Consider the following 20,440-nt stretch of genomic DNA (forward strand, 5'->3'; position numbering starts at 1 on the left):
CAGGCCATACGTTGAGCAGATTTCTTTTTTTGTCTCATGGGCTTCAAAATGACTTGATGGTGTATTTCCCATATGTGGTCCAACATTCAGCCACCCAGGCCTCATTAACACACACCAGGCTGCTTTAATTAATCTCATGAGTAGACTTGAAAGCCTTAGAGCTGGTGAAGGTGAAGTCCACGGAGCCAAGGCTCCGGAGAGACAGCGACTGACATCCTGCAATGTGCAAATAATTTCTTCAAAGCCTGAACAAATTAAAGGCTGCAAACATAAACGGCTTTGACCCAAATAGCGCAACTGCGGACCCTCCCCATCTCATCATTACATCCTCATTGGCTTTTGTGCCGTGCATTTTCAAGCATGACAGACTGAACTGGGATCTCTTGTTCACCGACAAAAGCATGCTGCTGGTCGCCTGTAGCTAGCACAGTGTGTACGTTGTTGCTTTTTCTTATGTGGTCCGTTACGCTGGATGGAACCAAGGGACATTTTAGTACATTAACTGGACTGAATGAAGGCTTATATTACAAACAGCTATATTGTGAAGTAACTTTACCGACACTAGGAGAATAACAACCGGAAATCTGCTTTTCATTCATGTAATTTACTGGAACAGCGTGGAACTAAACTAAAAGAGTATTGCAGTTGACTTGGAGATCTTGACTTGGTCGTAAGTCGAATGCCATTCAGGCATAGGTGCTACTGTAGTGGTAGATGGCTGTGTGAGAGTGAGACCCTGGGATACTGTGCTGCCGTAACTGTTGTACGGGATGCTGGGCTGCTACGTGCTACGGTGCCAGACATTGAAAATTACGGAACAAATTGAAGGGTAATGCTTTCAGTCTTCTGAAATTACGACATCTGGTCACGGTTTTCATTTTACGAAGTAGATGGACTGGACACATCAGATAACGTGGCAAAATAAAGTAACAAAACATAGTCTGCGATGTTGCGGAGGTTGTAAGCTTAAGAAATGGTATCGTCTCCAAATTTATTGCGATAAATTTGGCCCATACAATATTGGCAATCTCAAAATCTAGATTAGTAAAAATCATACTTACAGTATGTATGCTGTTATCTTGAATATATTATCACTGCTTTTATGTGCCTTAATATAAGGTGGAACCATTACTATTTTTATCCCAGAACAAGAACAAATGATGGACGTTAACTGAATTGGTCTTGGTGCGTTCAAGACATTGGCACTTTTTCAGCCACCAGATCATTTGAGTTGACACAACTATTGTGTTCAAAAACAACATTGTATCTTGTCGGCCACTACATCAACCAAATGACGTTTTATTTGATTTATTTCTATCAGCCTTCTCTCAGAAGTTGTATGATTCTTTTCATTGGAACCATCCCGTTTAGATCCTTATGTCTTTAGCCCTTCTGTGTGGACTGCAGCAGTGGCGTGCTCGCATGAGAGAAGTTACTTGTACATCTGTTCGCTCTCTCTCAGCCTGATGAGCCAACTTCATTTCAACACAAGCATTCTGTATTTTCTTCATTTGCTGTGGCACATTTTTTGCATTTCTCCTTCTAAATGTTTCTGTCTTAGGTAAGATGAAATTACGCTGCTGTTTTTTTTTTCTTTCTTTTTATCTTTTTTTATCTTGCTTGTACAGATAAATGGTGTAGTCAAATGAATGTCATTGTTGTCTGGCTTCTGTTTGGGTCCATTGTAAGTAATAGCATTATATTGGAGCAATTTCAGCAGCGATTGCCTCATGTAAAATGACTTTGGCTTGACATCATTGTTATTGATTTGTTGGTAAAACAAGAGAAGAATGAATGACTGTACATGACACCTCTTTGTATTACACTCCAGGGTGGTAACAGATAGCAGGACTTCTCCATTTGTCATTGAGAGCTGATATTGCCTCTGTGTCTCGAGTTAAACCCACAGTTGAATATGAAACTGATTGAATGAAGTCACATAGTAGCTGACGTTCAAATCCACATCCTTGAACTGGCAACTCACTTGACCTGAACCCCCACTGAAGCTTCGATCTATCATATTGAGTGGCGCCCCAATCACCAGTTCCTTTGCGTCTACCTCGGGGTGACCAAGTGAGCTAGTGAATGTCATTCTGCTATTTTTCCTAAATCAGCCAGTTAAAGCTGTCGCTGGAGATGGAGCAGCCGCGCTCAGAGGAAAATCACCACTTGAGTGTAGAATCCAATAACATTCAAGCTTGTTTTTTAACCTCACAGCAGCTGGAGCAGGGCAAGACAGGGATAAAATATGGAGTTCCATATGGTATGGTTTCCATATATTATGTATTTTTATGAATTTTCTATGGTTCTGAATTTATTTTAAATTGATTTTGGAAAAAAAATCCGCTGAACTGGCATATTCTCTTGGTTATCCACATCCCGGGAGTTGTCGAAAGCACTGTTATTGAAGGAATGTCTGTTGCTGATGACAGGAGGAAAGGCAGATAAGTTCCATGCTTTAAACAGTTGTTTACAAAAGTATTGCAGAAGTATTTTGGTGTTTTCTTTTGGTCTGAAGCCCGCTCCCCAGAGCTGTGCAACAGACTGCTCTGTGGATCAGTGCTGTTCGCTGCACAGCCAAAATGCAAGCAAAAATAGCTTAACAGGGATCAAACTGTATTTAATCAAGCGATAAGCCTTACATAGCTGATACAACTGTATGGTTGCATAAATATATAAGTAGCATGGTAAAGAATGATTATTTAAATATGTATTTTTGTGTCAGGTGTCCCCAACATCTGAAAGTGTTATTGTGGCAGCAGCTGCTGAGTTCATCTCTGTTTGTTATTTGAATCAGATGTTTGTTTTTATAAAAAGTCATTTTTGTTCAAATAGATGTTTACAGCTTCTTTTTTACAATGCAAGTTGTAAAGTCAGTTGTTGATGTGGCGTGTCTGGAGAGGAATGGGCTGGAGGCGGGGTTATGGGGTGGGGTCCGGGCTTCAAACGCCTTTGAAAATCCTAGCTAACTCCTAATAGGTTGTATATCAATGGTAATACAGCATGTGTCCCCTCATCTTAGGTGTTAACAAAATGATTTGTTGTCAAAGTAACTCACTCACCACGGCTGGGAGGCTTGAGTAGGACTAGATTTTGGCCCCTTAATTCGGTATTGCTGTGCATTACACTGCTAACCTTCATCTTACAACCAGGTGCGATAACGTGTTTATAGTTTCTATGACAGTTAACATGGTGTTCACCTCTTCAACAAACTTTCAACCATTTGTGCTGGTGTTTTGCTGCTTATTTTTATCAGTTTAACACTATAAATTAGAAAATGTGTAGACTTTAGCGCACCTACGCTGAAAGCACTTTATTCTAATCACCGAAGCACAGACTGACCCTGAGACCCCATTTGTGTGTAGTTGGCGTAATAGTCATAATGCTGTGCGGTTAAAAGACTCCCTTGTATTTTGCTCGTATCTCTTTAGTACCCCCATTTTCATTTGCTTTATTAAAATAGCAAAGAAAATGTGATTAAATGTTTGGATTTTCAGTTATTAAATGCTTGGGATAAAAAGTGAACGCGCTGCCAACAACTAAATAAAACTTATTTTAAGGTTGGGGTCTCATCTATTTTTCTGGTTTTGTTCCCACGCTCCCGAGTATTTCTAGCTGAGAAGCATTCAAGTGTGTAATTAGAAAGCTCTATTTTGATCTGTCCTCAATCTTTTGCATTTTCCTCGAATTCCGTCTGGTCATGAGGAAAATGTTAGCGATCATTCCACAGACAACACAGAATAAGTGTGAATGAGGTCAGTTATATAGAGAACTGGTGGTGTGATTTCCAATCATGCTAAGTTAGTCTTGACACTTACTGCAACTGGTGGGAAAACATTGTTTGGCTCCTCCGATGGTATACGTTGTGGATTCCGACTTACACGTCCTGTTCCCTAAAGAATGTGTAAGTTATTTGAGTGACAAGTCGCAGGCCTATTTTTAGCTTTCTGCAACATCACTTGTTTCCTTCCTTCCTTTCTTGCTTCCCAGTCTGTGAGTTCTGTTTCGCTCCAGTCTGTGTATGTGCTCTAAAAGATAAGCCTGTTATTTCCACACCCCTCTGACCCCATTTGGAGTAAAATGGACTGGAAACTAGTATTTTTATTTGGTCAAGAGTCACTTTTTGCAATTGAAGTTTCTTTCCCAGTCAGTTCTTCTCCAACGCTGAATCTCATCTGACCACCACATTTTTTGTGGCGGAGACTTGCGATGACCTATAGTGACCTGGAATCCAAACCTGGTCCACATTGTTGTCAACAGGATGCTATTGTTAGCATCCACATACATGGTAAAACATGTAACTTATCAACATCTCAGTCCATCTATAATTTGCAATCTAAGCTACTTTCACATCTCAGCGACAGGAAGGGCTTTCTTCGATGGCGTTCTCTAACTTTGATTGGGATTGTTCCGAGATGAGAACATCACCAATGAAGACCAGTCGCGTCAAGCACAGCTGCTTGATTGCCTCCACTACAATTACTTCTCCATCAAATGTCTCGAGCCATTTTTATCATCTGCGTCATAAAGAGCAATTTTTTTCTACTTCTAGAGCTTGAGGCAAATGCCATTTCTATTCCGCTATCCCCGTCTTTCAGTCTGGACTGTTTTTATGATGAGTCGAAATTTGATAAATGATCATCCGTAAACAGCAGAGCTGCTGGTGATCTGCTGCAATAAGGACGTTTCAAAAGACACTCACTGTGTGCACCCTGAAGAGAAAGTGTTTGTGCAAGAGAAAAGTGCTTCCTTTACAGGCGGTTAATGGATTGTCTTTGGGCACTCGAGTTTCCTCTCACTGGGCATACAATTACCAGCTCTAAATGTGTGCAGTGTGAAAGCTACTGGATGTGTTGTTTCCTGCTCAGGATTACCGGCCTGTGTGTGATGTCCCCACAAAATTAACTGAATAAGTGATACAAAACATTTGAATTGAATTATCTACCTTTAAAAAAAAAAGTGACAATGAAGTCTCTCTGAAACTTGGTTGTCATTTAAGGGAGGAGCAACACATGGGGGTCAACTCTCATTTGTCTGGAGTATATCTTTTCAGTATGGCTTGTAGAAAAGGCTTTGGTGAAAATAAATTTGAAAATGAGATTGAACTTATGACCAGAAGAAATCGGAAAATACATAACACTCCATAAAAATATCAGTATTACTGTAAAATATTCTATATTTAAAATAAAAAGCCAAACTATGTGTCACTCTGTTTAAAGAAGAATCATCAGATAATTATAAAATCCTTGATACACAGGTGAACGGTAAAAACAGGAATGAAGGTCAATGAGAAAATGCTGAGAAAACATAGGCTTAATAAACATTAATAATGCTAAGTATTGTCTTTTGAAGTTTGGCAAATAACAGTAGAAAGTGGAAAGTTTGGATGGTGAAATGACAAGAAAACTGATTTAAAAAATTGAAAAAGTTAAATTAATTGAATGATGAAAGTATAGAATTTCACAATGCTGCATAAAAATCTAAATGAATGTACATGAACTGATCACAAACGTGCACTGCCATGCTAAAATATCAAAGCTACAGGCACCAGTCTTGTTTTCTATGTATAAATTCATGATTTTTTTTTTATTATTATTATCACCATTATTATTATTTCTAAATTCTGTCACCAGTCATCATCATGTATAGAGGAATATTAGCATCTAATAAAACTCATCAGCTATTACATTCCAGACTTCAGTGCATATGTTGTGTGTTCTGTGTTCATAGAAAAAAACAAGTCTCACTAAACTTTCACTAGCTTTGTTTGCACAGCATCCTGTCCTGTGTTGATGTTCTTGTTTGCCGATACCTGTGGGTAAATAAACAAACTTTGCGGCTGTATAATTCATCGATTCACTTCACGACTGCTGCAAACTCAACAGCAGCATCCAGTGGAAGAGCCGTCTGAGAGGGAAAATGTGAGGAGAAGAAAAATAAGGCCAGGCCGTTTGGGAAGAGGAGTTACCCACTCACGCTGGATACCATGACACTAAGTGAGGGCTCGATGTCAGGCAAACATTGTTAGGCACCGCCTGCTGGGGGCTCGAGGAATGCTAATTCCTGACTTCTGTGTGTGTAGGAGAGACTAAACTACAGTGATGATGCTTAGCGGTGGGAAACTTGGGAGCTCCTCAGAACAAAAACACTTTTAAAAACAGTTGTTTGGGAAAGTGTGATGCTGTCCACAATCCCTGATTGTAGAAAACAGAGAACTGGAAACGTTTGAGCACACGATTTGTGTGATTACTTTTCACTGATGCAAGGTAAACAAATAACAGCGCAATTCTGGCTAAATTCTTCTCATGCAACGATGAGTTCACTGCGGGGGAGGTTGACGTGAAGTTTGTTGCTGTATCTTGAGACTTTGTTCAGTTGGAAAGTGAGATTTATTTTAGTTCAAAGGCTTGTTGGGCAGTTTTGTTTCACATGTTTTGAGTTTCACTCAAAACGTGCGTTAGCTGACAAACTTTCCACATCAGCTAAAGCACCTGGACGTGGACTTGTCAGCTGGATCAAAAATTAGGTCATTGAGCTCCCGGAGTTTGTCATTTAAATATATGAAGTAGTTCCAATCCTTGTTCCTTATTTCACTGCCAAATAGTTTTTTAAATTATGATCAACTAAAATGCATACAAGTTTATTTAAGTGACAATGCATATTTTTTAATAAATAAAAGTATCTTAACCAAGTTATTTGGGCTTCAAGTTCCACAGTTCGCCTGACTGGCTTAGAAATTGAATAGAAATTGAGATACTGTCAGTCTATCATCATCGGTCATCAACATTTCTAGCATTTGCAGTCATTTTCGTGAGATCTTTTAAGCCAGTCACATGTTTGATTGTAAAACGTCTATACTTGAGCTCTCTTTCTGCAGTCTTTCTTCCGTTTCAGCGTGTTGAATGACACAAAGAGTGCTGGGTTTAGCCACAGCTGTCTTGTGATTGTTCTTATACACTTCCAAGTCAGAGGTTTTCCGAACATCATCAAGCAGCTGTCACTGTTGTATGCTGCATGAGTGTCTGCTCCTGTGAGGCTGATGCTGAAAACAATGCAGGCGTTGTACAGAAGACGGTGCCGGCACTGAACGGTCACTTATAGTGGCCACCCCCCCTCTTAAACCCAGGGTCACGCTTTGCTGACTTAGGCAGAGGTGCGTGCAGCCGCTTCACCGTGGGTACATTTTTTTAAGGAGCACCACAGTCTGGGTAGCAGGTTCGCTGTGTCATCCAGAGTAACTTCCCGGAGAATTTTTTCCTAAACACACGTACATCTTCCAAACAAAAACAGCTTACCAGCTACATTATGTCAAATTCCATGATAAGTAGTTCCGTTTTAGTCTGTCAATTCTGCGATTCAGTGATTGTTGAAATCATAGGGCCCTAATGGGGGCCATAAAATCAAAATAAACCTGTCGACAATTGCAGGCACAAAAAAAACTTTTCCATGTCATCAACAATTTGGTGTTTATGTGATTGTTATTTTCAGGTTTTCTGATGCTTGGCTGTTGTTGACATTAATGGCGTCCAATTTTTCTTTCTAGTTGTTTTCATTCAGACGTCGCAGCCACTCATCAGACACAGAGCTTCATGTCTCATCACAGACGGATTTGTGCGCTGAGACTGATAAGCTTTATTCTGTCTGAAAATGTCACTGGAGCACATGTCAAACCTGTAACTGTCTGCACTTTTCAAGAAAGACTTAAATGAGGACGTATCCGACTCGAAGACTGGCTCAACTGCTCTAGACCACACTGACGCAGAGACATGACAGACAGGCTGTAGCAAACTCAACAACACAAAGATGGTGACAGACATGTTTTGAATAGGTCTTGGAATGTAATTCAAACCTGCTGCCTGGTGAAATTGTTGGAGTTATTCCTCCACTCTTCGATATCTCTTCACAGTCTCTGGGAAGAATTCTCTGAATGCATGACAGAGAAGATGAAATAGGCCGTAACCCATTGGGGACATTTCCTCTCCTCTCTTCAAATCTTGCCGTACACCCACACAAACATGCTACCCAATAAATCTGACTCCGAATTCTTCCCTCGTTGTCATAGATGCTTCAAGTCTCTACTAACAATGTCGCTGCAATCTTCCTACACAAACCATCTCCTGCTGTCGAAGTGCTCGGTGCGAGCTCAGCAGTATAGCACTGTATTGTGCTGTAATTTACCATCAATCTGGGTGACATGGTAGCCTCAGAGACTTGAGTTTAATGTCACTCAAAATAGCTTTACCGGTGCCAATTTCCATGTTGGCTTAGTGTTACATGCTATTTATAGTGTCAAACTATTGTCCAGTTCGAATCATGCTGATCATACATATCACATTTTATCAAGATATCTATATATATATACTGTACTTCCATGTATTGTTTAAGTGTTAACAGCACATTGTCTCTCTTCAGATGTGGCTAACGGCAGTACAGGCTACAGGCCTCCACCCAGGACCAAGGAAGTGGTCATCAATGGCCAAACGGTCAAACTCAAGTACTGCTTCACCTGCAAAATTTTCAGACCACCACGTGCCTCCCACTGCAGCCTCTGTGACAATTGTGTGGGTGAGTAATAAATACGCCATTTGTGCAATAGTTAACCAGCGTCTTTGTCATTCGAAGGTTAGCTAAACAAGATCTAATTCTGTCACATGGTGTTGTTTCAATTTTATTTTGATGTTTATCACGATTACTTTATACTTGTTAACAATGAACTCAGGTTTTGTTTTTTGAATGCAGCTACTAGCCTTCTAAGTGTTAAGTACTTCCAAGTTTTTAATGTTTCTGACAAGCATGTTGTTATTTGCTGATTCACGGGTGATAGCATCCGCATTAAGACCCAGCAGATAAATATGTGTTTTCGAAACAAACCTTCGGGGGTCTTTCCTGACGCACTTTTTGATCTGAGCAGAAACAAAGTGGCTTTTGGAACAACACTTCTTCCTCACGCTGTTGTGAGGGAAAGTGAGCGGCACGACAAAGCAATTCGCAGAACTGTTTTTGAGTTTTTGTGCTGCTGTCATCTTCGAAGCGGGTTTTCCCTTTTGTCCGTCTGGTTGTCAGGAGAGGAGCTGTAGGTTAGGGATGAGTAGTAGATGTGTTTTTAGACAACTGTCTGAGTTACAGTAGCGGGTGCTAATACGGACAGTGAGTGGTCTGGCTTGTGAGCTGGTGGTCTGCAAAATGGGAGTTCTCTCTCTGAAGATGTGGATTTGTATGACTGGTTTTGGTAAATTGTGTGGCGATTCCCTTCCAGCAAGCCGTTCCCCCTGACTCTGAGTTTTAAATAATTCAGATGCATTTATTGGTTCAGAGACATCCTGGTTTTTTTTTTTGTTTTTTTTAGTTGAATGATCTCACTTTCTGTTTGTAGGAATCACACTCGGGATCATATTAGTTACTTCCCTCTCTGTTCCTTTGGTCTCCAGGGCCGCTAATGCCACGCAGCTTCCCTGGATCTTAAATAAGTTAGTACCCTGAGTGGTTCAGACTCCCCCACTTGATGTGTAGGACAAGATTATGGCACAGTCGCTTCTTCTTTAGCCGGATGCCCCGCAGGCCAGGAGTCTCTGTAGAGGGTGACATTTATTACTGCATGTCACCAGTTAAATCATTCAACGGAACAGTTTCAGCTCACAAAAATACCTGTTTTTCGTTGACCTAAAGGCACAAGTTCTGTGCCTCATTAATTAGTAATAGTTGAATTCAAATGTGCACAAACTTACAGATTAGTCACATTAAAATGCAGCTGAGCTCACTATAGCTTTATTTCAGGGTTGCCTGTGCAGTTTTTTCTCTACAACATTGTCATTTTTATTTTAAAAATAAGTACTCCTCAGCCTGATGTTTGGTTCAACTGACTTGACCATTGATTGTTGGTGTCCCAACAGGAAAGGTGGAGTATTTTAATACGTTTCTATTTGACACCTTTGACCATTAAAAGAGGTGCAGCCGAAGAGGAACACTGGCTAATGCAACAAAAAAAAAGTTCATAGACGGATCACAAGTGACTCGAAAGATGAGCTGCCGCCTCAAATCAGCCGCCTCCACTGAGTCATAGCCATTATTACAATATTCCTCTGCTCCAAGATGCACTTCTTCCAGCGCCTCTTTCTTCTTCCATACGTTTTCTTCTCTTCCACGCGTCAAGGCCAATCCAGTTCATAGCTGTGATGGATCCATTAGTGCCAAGCCAAGTCCATTGTACTCCACAGTAGCCGTAAAATGTACCGTTATTTTCCATCAAGTCTGTCATCTTCGCTTTGACAACCCACTTGTTTATGTGTTCTGAAACAGGTTTTTGTACTTCATAGGCGTGGAAATGCAGTAATCCAGTGTCAGTTCTAATCTGGACGTGCAGCAGCAGCTCTGGTCGGGCCAGACTCCCTCGTCCCCTCGCACAATTGTGCCAGGCATTGATCGAGGCAGGCAAAAGCCAGGCCCATCCTCATCACAAAATTACGACTGGTCAACTGATGCCCTCATCCACACAGTGGTCTGCACAGCTCTGACACTAATCCCTCCTTTTAATCTGCTGCAACTGTTGTCCACCAACGATTTCATGCGTTTTACAATTTGGATTGCGCCACATTTCTGGAGCAGTATTTTTCATATCTTACATCATAGCCTTCCTGGGTTACAGACATTTTCATCACCACTCGAACAACGCTCTGCCGTGCTATTAGGTGCTCACGAGACACTTAAATAGTTTTTTACCTGTTGCCGTATGCGTGGTTGAATGTGACAGACCCTGTACTCAACGTTATTATTAGTAAGTCTCTTGGTGCATTTGTGGCAAAAATCCAGTCAAAGGAGTTGGAAAACCATTGAAGACTTTCTGTGGTGTTGTTATTATCAGTCATCTTAGCACTTTATCTTGAACCTTTTCTGGTTGGCTGGAGAAGTTGCATGAAGTCCCTTCATTTGAAAGACACTCCAAGTGGAGCAGCTCATTCTTTGCTTTGATGGAAGTGCTGTGTGGAGATCTGGGTTGTTGCCTCAGTTGCTCTCCAGTCCAGGTTTTTTTCAATATTTTCGCTCTGGCAAGGGAACGTCTTAAAGTGATAAATGACAGTGGCCACATCAGTGTTGATCAAACGTGACATGAGTTGTTGTGAATAAAGTTCGTTCTGCTCTGTGAACCAGGAAAAGAAATCAGTTTTAATGAACTTCATAGTTGCTTTGCTTGTTCTCCCTCTAAGTACGCGCACAGTCCGACTGCCTGACAGGGCTGTGGTTGCTGAGCACAGCAGTGTGACACCAACAAGTTTGAAAGAGTAAACATTGAGATGTTGAGCAGAATGAATGACAGGAAGCTGCTTTATGACGTGCTTATGAATTCTGTCACCGTCTTTCTCTCCAGAGCGCTTCGACCACCACTGTCCCTGGGTGGGGAACTGCGTGGGAAGGAGGAACTACCGCTTTTTCTACATGTTCATCCTCTCGCTCTCCTTCCTCACCATCTTCATCTTTGCCTTTGTCATCACACACATCATTTTACGTAAGTGGAACACACTCTCTCCCTCCTCCTGGCTGCAGCCAGCAGGTTGTAAGTGGGTGTTGTGAAAAGCTGCAGCATTCTGGCTTGTTACCATTTTTCCAGCTGGGACCCGGCTGTGGTCGACTGGGCGCCCAATCAATTTGTGTGTATGCGAGTGTGAGTGCGCACGCATGTGTGTGTTGCAGTGCAGCCAACCGAGAGTCTGTACATTAGTGTTGCACTGCGGAAAGAAACTGGAGCTTTGGAAGACCTGAAACGGTTCTGCTGTAGTGTTGATCATGATGTCTTTCTCCGGTCAGACATGTCAGACTGCTCCTGTCTGTTATGAGCGTGTTCACTAGGAGCCGGGTTAACCTGGCTAATGGGAACCACAGAAACTTGGCGAAAAAGCCACCTCCATGAAGGTTGTTTACAGCAGGTAATAACTGGAGATGATTTTTTTCCCCTGTCAGAGCTCCACGTTTACATTTGGAAATCACCAGGGGGAGTGTGAGATGGTTGTCTTGAGGGAACGCTCATCCTGTCATCTGATAGTAACTGTGTGTTTCCTCCCGCAGGCTCCCATCAGAGTGACTTCCTCAGTGCACTTAAAGAGAGTCCTGCCAGATATCCTTGGAGTGAACAAGACCTTTGTCTTGCATCTGAGTCCCGTGACAAGTGCTTGTTTCTGTTCCTTACTGTCACTATTTATCTGACCAGGGTTCAGTTGTAGCTCTGTTATTTGTTCATGTGTGGCTCCACAGTTGCACAATGGGCTCAGCTTTAAACATCTGTCACCCCCCGTCCCTCCCTCCCCTCTCCTCGCACTGGCATGTCTGGAGCATTTCTCATCAGTTCTGTTTCATCAGCTGACACGCAGGACGGCTCCTTCATGGTCCTGGCGTCTCTCCACTGGCTTTTGATTTTGATCTCCTTCTCGCGTGATGAGAAGAGATTAAAGTTTGGGCGTGTCTTTGATCGATAACAAGCATGTGTGAGAGCTGAACTCTTAGATGACTCATAAAAGACGACACTAAACTGCAGTAGAGACTGTGTTTCTGATGTCGCACTGGTTTAACCAACAGGACTGCAACTGTTGATGCAGAAGGTGTGAGGTTGTGTTTCCTTGACCAGTTGTCTTACTGTGTTGGAGGTGGTGGTGTGTTTCTTCTCCGTCTGGTCCATAGTGGGACTCTCCGGCTTCCACACCTACCTGATCAGCTCCAACCAGACGACGAACGAAGACGTGAGTGCAGAGACCAGCAGATGCCACTGATGTGTGGAGACACACTTGGGTGGCTTCTCTTACACTGTTGATCACACCGGAGCCACATGACACCCTTCAACAGACCCTTTCTTAAATTTGACTTTTATTTTAAAAAGCACATTGAGCTGCATCACTCTTTACTGCAGTTGACCTCATGCATTATACTGTGAGCGACTGGCTGAACTACTTAATACTAATTTGATGATGTAGTTGGTTTATTTACTTTTTTGGTCAGTTCTGAACACATTCTGTTAGTTGTTGACTTCAACACAGACAATGTTGAAACTGTCCAGAATTTAGTTTGGCCAGTTATGAAAAAAAAAAATAATGATATTATTAATGTTATGGTTACAGCCACACCTTTTAAAACATTTTTTTAAAGATTTTTCATGATAATATTTGAGATCACGTTTCCATAATTATTTTGTCATTAACTCCTAATATGTTAATATTTGTTTAATATGTTCCCATTGACAGTGAGCTATAAATAATCTCATTATAATAATAATAACTAGCAATAAAGGTGACCAGCTATGGATTTTGTTATTGTGATTTCAGAAATTCTGCTTTTTAAATTATGCTAAAACCATTAATAATCTTATTTATTTTTCTTTTCAGTTGTTTTGTTGTGTTGTTCCTGGCTTGATTATTATATTCATAATATTTAGCTTTGGATTATTATTATTTTTAATTCAGTGTTTGACTTTTATTTTGATTTTCCGTTTTGTTGTCTGTATTTTAAACCTTGCTCTTATGACAATATTGTTCTCTCTTCAGATCAAAGGCTCATGGTCTTCTAAACGAGGCAAAGACAACTACAACCCCTACAGCCACGGCAACATCCTCACCAACTGCTGCGCTGCTCTGTGTGGACCTCTGCCGCCCAGGTTCGTCGCTACTGCCGTTGAAAAACATCTTTTGTTGGTGACCGCAATAGACGTTCAGAATGTTTCTGATGTCTGAAACACTAGAGTGCAGCCCATTGTCAGACGTGCAGGTGAAGCAGAGACGGTTTACTACATTATTCCAGACTCAGAGGGTGACACTGGAAGATTTAGGTCTAAAGCTACGTTCACACCCAGTGTGTTGGCAACAAAGCGGCTGCCTGCCACCTGGCTATTTTGCGTTTGAAAGAGTAGATCAACCTGCTGGAGGTGGGTCTACAGTTAGTGGAACATCAACATGTTCAGGGTCAGAATTGTAGAGTCGCAGAACTGTATTAAGACAGTAAAGGTTGTGGAGGACACGTCTCAGGCTCCACCAGATCCTTCAGAGCCGCCGTCATCCCTGTGACTCATTGGTTCCAGCAACTGTCAGCTGCTCTCCCATTCACTTCCTCTTGTGGATGAATTTTCCTCTCTGCATACGTCACCCTAACATCTGGCCTCTGATTGGTTAACAACCTTTTCCTGGAGTTCTGACTTTTCAACTTCAGCTTCATTTGATGCCACGGATGCTCTGATGGCGCTCGCCTCCACACGAGTCCCGAGACTTGCTTTTCCAGCGAGTCATTCCGGCAACATTCCTGTCAGTCCAAGCCGGCTGCTGCGTCCATTAGGACCGATGAGTCATGGGTAATGACGGCGGTGGGCGGATGCTCAGTGGTGGCTGCACAGGTGGTCGACATCTGGCCTCGGCTGGAGCCAGCAGCTCCAGAGGAATGTTTTGACTCAGACTCAAGGAGCCAAACTTCCTCTCCTCCACTGAAAACACATGGCGGAGAAGCCTGCCTTCAGCCCACATTTCCTGGAAGGTTTTCCTCTGACGGCTGGAGCCAGCTCGTCTCTTCGGAGACTCACAGTCACACTTGGTGCTGAATGATCGGCCCGATGACATCCTGCTGTCTGGGCAGGTGAAAACTGCCCCCCGACTCATCATCATAAAAGAGTCATGACTCCAACTGAGCAAATCTGAGTGTGGAGGAAGAGACTTTTGGAGATGCTCCTTTAATGTGGAGGCTGTCGGGTTGTTTTCTTCCTATTTAATACGAAGTATGAAATATTTTCTCTCTGTCTGTCCTCTTCACAGTTTGATTGACAGACGTGGATTTGTCCAGTCAGACGCCCCACAGCCAACACCGCCCACCAACGGCATCACCATGTACGGGGCCACGCAGTCTCAGCAGAGTCACATGGTAAGGCCCTGACTCGCTCACGCTGCTGGAGGAACACAGTCTTATTGGCTACGTGTTCTTCCAGAACACACCTTCATTTATGTCTCCACTTGTCATTTAATCCAGTGCATCGAACAAAAACACTACCCATTGAAATCGTGGCATTATTGAAGCATTTCAATTTCTTATTTATTTCTTAATCAAAAATGCTTGCAACAAAAATGGCCGACTCAGTTGGTGCCTTAAACATCTCTGGCAGTTTCGATTGACAAGCCCAAGGCAGGACTTGTGTGTGGATGACATCCTAAAGTAGCAAGAGCTGAAGTGCATGAGATTAACGCCACAACACTTGATCTGAGGTCAATCTGTGGGATTCATTCATCTGAGTAACTGATAGCAAGACAATGATCCGCGCGTCGCTCTGTTGTGTCAACAGTGGATCTAATGATCCCAGACAACTGAGAGATGAAAGTCTATGTGCTAGATCTCTCACTCTATCCTTATGAGGACCTCTCGTTGCCATTACCCTTTCCCCAGCTTCTCACCCTTAACCTAACCGTCCAAAACAATGACAAAATGGCTAAACTTAACCAGAACCAACCTTAAATCCAGTTATTATGGCCCAGTTATTTTGACCTTCTCACCCACAAAAGTGGACTGGCCTCAGTGTCCTCACAAAGCAAAGTGTCCTCATAAGATGAGTGTCTTGTCAAAGATTGATCCACACAAGAATATTAATACATGTACACACACGCACACTTGTTTGTATTCCTATCTTTGTAGGCACATTGTGAGGTTTCTCATTGCCATAAACCTAACCATCCAAAACACTTGGCTGACCTTAACCAGGACTCTGAACCAAACGTAAACATAATTACTATAACCCTGTTATTTTGACGTCTTCATACTCAAATTGAGGGTTAACCTCAAGGGGTCCAACCAAATGTCCCCACAAAGTCATACTATCCTCACAAGGATAGTGTTTTGTCAAAAACGAGTCCCCACAAAGTAGGATAAACAAACCCATGCACACACACTCACACACAGAGTGGCCTAGAAAATTCATTGAGTTTCAACTTGCTGTGGAATTTATTTATTTTCTCCATGTTGCGTCCTAATTTAGGTGGGATGCACATGAGTGTGTGCTACTGTGTTCCGATTCAGAAGGTCTTTGTGTTTTTGTTGCCAGGATATTAGCAAGTATTGAGTTGTTTACTGTAGCTGTCACACGACGCTCTGTATGTAAAGCCTCTTCTCACACACACACACACACACACACACACACACACACACACACACACACACACACACCCAACTGTTTGCGTCCACCTCAGTGTGACCGGTGCGTGCAGTATGGCCGGTCACTGGGGACATGGTGATGTGGGACAACTCGTGAGGGTGGACACAGGAACACACGCTCCTATTGTGACGTGTTGCTAGTCCTGAACTGTGCTAGCTTAGCATAATGACCTCCCTGTTGTGGCTAAGGCTACAATAAATAAATTGACGTGTGATGTTCTGGTACCGCTGGCCTGGGAGTCAGAGCATCCCCTGTGTAGTTAAGATGGACATTTCTGAGGAAAAACTCATCTGCTTGGAGCAGTGTTTTCATCAACAAGTCTGCAGAAGGGAGCCCTCTGCTGGATGCTGTGGTCATAGCGCTCACTTGTGGTTTGCTTGGTGCATGTGTGGGTCCCAGAGTTGCTTTGTCGAGTGTGTAGCAGCACATCTGTGAGTCAGAGTGCACATGTTTCCCTCCTCGACATGTTTCTATCTGAGGGAATCCACAGCCTGGGCTGGAGACAGCGAGCTGCTGTGCCCTGTGACTCAGCCGTCACACGCACGGCGGAGAATCCAGCGCTGCGCTCGAACCTCCCGTCGTCCTGGTTGACCTCCAGTCTCACGCCGTGATGTCATCATGGCGCCGCACACAGATGCCTTTGATCTGCGCCCGTGTGTTGCATCTGTGAGCAGCAGCGGTGTGCAGACGTCTTGGAAGCAGTTGCCATGGCAACAGTGTGAACTGATCTCACACCTCTGCTACCACCACTCTTTTTGTGGGTGAACCGGTCGCAAAGAAACGTTCCTCAGCCAGAGTAGAGATACTAGTTCCCCAGGTGACACGAGACGCTTGAAACGCTGCTCTGTCAGGTCACAAGTCATCAGTCAATGATGAAGTTTGTCCTGGACTTGAACAGCATCAGGAAAGAAATATATGATGTAGATCAAAACTGTGTCACATGACCATCGACCATACAGGCCAGGGCTGGAGCTTGGTCTGTTCAAAAGACCCGCTCAAAAGAGCAGTCTTGTAGTGTCACTCAGCGTTTCACTGTTCGCCCACAGGTGTCGCTGTGAGACAGGAAGAGGAGAGACAGCTAGAGATGGAGAGTAGATCCGCTGACAGAAGACAGACGGCTAGAGATGAGAGAAGACAGCAAGTGTTGGATGAGTTTTTCTGCCAGAGAAGGGCACCACCTGCTGGTGTCGAGTGCTTACTACAGTCAGATCGATATTTCACTTTCCTCTTTTTCTGTTACTGTGCAAAATAATAAAAGGAGTCTGCGCTCCACACTGAAGTATTGGACCGACATACATGCATACAACAACAAAAGAAACTAGTGAGAAGTTGATAAAATGGAGGTTTAAATTCAGATTCTACTTTGAAAAATGTGTGGTTATTGTAACTTTAAGGAAAAAACTGTATAAATGCTTCTTTTTTAAATATTGCAAAGAACAAATATATTTGTCATAAGTGAGTACCCATCTAGAATGTAAAACTAGACATTATTATTAGACATATCTTTGTGTATTCATGTTTATTCAAATTGGTTGCATTTCAAACTAGAATATAAATTAATGGATGCTGCAGACGTCTATGATAATGGTTTAAAATGTTTTTTCTGCTCTGTCATCTAAAAAGAAATAGAAGAAAAATAATATTAAGTGGAAAACCTTGAATTGTTGTCTTACTGCATAGAATAGATTGATTGATACATAGAATAATTTGTGTTTTAGATAGTCTGTCAGTCTACACCCAAGTGCCAATAAGGGGTCAAAGGTCACTGGCCTGCGGCTGGTGTTATGCGTCAATAACTGGTTCTGACCCAATTTCCTGCTCCAGTTTGACATGAGACGGTGAGAGCCATGGTTATCAGGACACGGCAGTAGTGTTGCGACATAAAAAGAAAATGTTTCTCAAAACATTATTTTAATAAAATAATTGACTCAATAGAAATTCCTGTTTTCCACGGGTGGTTCTGTGTTATGCTTCGGGACTCGGGCACTAACAGCTTCTCCCTCTCTCTCACCTCCTCCACCTCCTCCTTCTCTCTTCTTCCACCTCCTCCTCGCCTCAGTGTGATCAAGACCAGTGCATTCAGAGCACCAAATTCGTTTTGCAGGCAGCAGCGACCCCCCTCCTGCAGCAGCAGTCCACAGAGCCCATCATCCTCACCGCCACTCCGGAAAACGGGCTCTCCCTCGCGGGCCGGACCTCCCTGGTCCTCGGCGGGCCCTGCACCTCCCTCCCTCTGGGCCAGCCCACCCCGCCGACCTCCACACCGAGTCTCAGCTGCCACGAGAGCTCCGACATGATCCACGCACACAACCACAACTGCCCCTTGCAGGAGCAGGTGGGACACCACCACTATCTCACCCCGGAGGAGGTGCCGTCTCCCCCTGGGATGCTCCCCTGCGGCACCCCCCTGGGCCACGCTCACGCCATCCAAGCCGGAGTCTACGACCCGGCCAGCCAGGACTCTCTGCACGAGGACTCGGTGCGAGGTTTGGTCAAGCTCAGCTCCGTCTGACTCTGGAAATGTGTCCACTCAGCAAGAACTGAATCCAGTCCAGACTGGGTCACGAGCAGATGTGGATCCCTACCACGCGACTCTCAAGTGTGACTCGCTGGAGACGTTTTAGGACGATTCTGTCTGGTCTCAAACCTTTTTACAAAAAAAAAAAAGAAGAAGAAAAAAAAGCCAACTTGCCTGTCGCCGGGCGGAACCTGTCTCGCCTTTTGTTTTTTGTTTTTTTTTACTGGTGGGATTGGTGGATGTTGTCTGTTTCATATCATCCTGCTTTTTTTTCTAATGTCCCAAAACAGACTCGGTTCCCCGAATGATTCTACTTCCTGTGAACGTTAATAAAACTGCTACTTTTTATCTGAAGAGTTTGACTGTTGATGTCATGTGACCAGGATTAGTTTTTTCCCAAAAGTCCACATGCCTGACACACAAGCTGCCGACTCTTCTCGTTTTATCTCGGCTCACAGATTTATCACCGAGACGTACTCAAGTTCCGTTAGACCACAAACTTGAGTTGAGAGTGGCTTTCAGGTTGCAGGTCCATGATGGTGACTCCTCCAAGAAGGAGGACCAGGACATCACTGACTGGTTAAAAAATGAGGTGAAACAGCGTCTCCATGTGAAAGAGGGGAAATGATCAGACCAGCACAACGGTTACATGATATTTATTGGACGAGAAATCAGTTTATACACATTTACAACATCAGGAAATGGCGTCGTCTCGGCCCCCTCCAGTTCCTCGTCTACTCCTTTGATTCACCATTTCCTCCAAGTTTTTCTTTCCCCTTGAAACCCACGCAGCTGAGTTTGATAGAGCAGGTGAGTCGGGAAGATTGCGGGTCTCTGAAATGTACTTTTAGGTTTTTGACAAAAAGTCTCAGCTCTTAAACACTAAATTGCATTTAGAATAAAGTGCTACAGTTTTAAATTCAACAAGGAAAATTTTACTGACAATGAAACCTTGAAGAGGCAAATGATTTTTCAGAGATATTAATATGATAAAGACTGGTCAGTAAAAATATAAAAACATTGACTTAAATGCTTCATGCGGTAAAGCAAGTTGTGCAAAGCCACTGAAGAAACTATGAATCATTCTGGTCATTCCTCTTCCATTGAAGGTTTGTTGTCATGATGACCGGCCAACTTTGAGGAGATCGCTGACTCAGCGGAATCGCGATCGAAGGACTAAGGTGCAAAACTGGAGCCTTCCTCTGAGATAAAGGCTCTACGAGGCCATCTGCTCACACACGCTGTCGTATTCACACACCACTGCTATAAAAATAGACTTTCCATTCAGTGAGGAAGGAACTCCTCCATCACTCTGTTACATTAATGTGCTCTGATTATGGGAAACTGAGCCTTGATGTTTTTATATTCACGGGGATCACGAGTCACCGGGGCCCGTGGATACTTTTCTTCAGTAAAACCCTCCTTAATAAAAAAATGAATTGAATGTTGCCTAACTGCAGGATATTTTTCTTCAGGCTTGTATTTGGGCTTGAAATACAATAATCACATCACGCTTTCTTTCGCGTTGTACGTCTAAAGTCGGAACATAAGAGCTGGTATCTGAGGGGTTAAGAAGCGCGAGCATTTTTTTCACGAAAGCTCGTGTTTCTGAAATTCACGGTTGGTCTTTGCTGACCTCTTGTGGCGGGCCAGCTGAAGTGCAGTTTCTGCTTCGTAAACATTCAGAACTAGATGGTGGATGCCATGGATTTGTCAGGATGGAACAGTCAGGTAAAGAAAGAGTGGGATCCAGGAGGCTTCCT

General features: G+C 43.1%; 1 protein-coding gene across 3 annotated transcripts in view; it reads left to right on the top strand.

The window, feature by feature from the left end:
* Positions 1–19,031, top strand: part of zdhhc14 (zinc finger DHHC-type palmitoyltransferase 14) — a 35,639-nt gene extending 16,608 nt beyond the window's left edge. The window contains exons 4-10 of one of the 3 annotated variants that reach the window (XM_053844753.1): positions 8,413–8,565; positions 11,363–11,500; positions 12,058–12,106; positions 12,623–12,725; positions 13,524–13,633; positions 14,775–14,880; positions 18,219–19,031. In XM_053844753.1, coding sequence (XP_053700728.1) covers positions 8,413–8,565; positions 11,363–11,500; positions 12,058–12,106; positions 12,623–12,725; positions 13,524–13,633; positions 14,775–14,880; positions 18,219–18,671 — 1,112 coding nt within the window. In that variant the 3' untranslated portion in view covers positions 18,672–19,031. The other 2 variants (XM_053844754.1, XM_053844755.1) reach the window with 2 other exon arrangements.
* Positions 19,032–20,440: the final 1,409 nt, after the last annotated feature.

Source organism: Synchiropus splendidus, chromosome 16, assembly GCF_027744825.2.
Source record: "Synchiropus splendidus isolate RoL2022-P1 chromosome 16, RoL_Sspl_1.0, whole genome shotgun sequence".
NCBI classification, from domain to species: Eukaryota; Metazoa; Chordata; class Actinopteri; order Syngnathiformes; family Callionymidae; genus Synchiropus; species Synchiropus splendidus.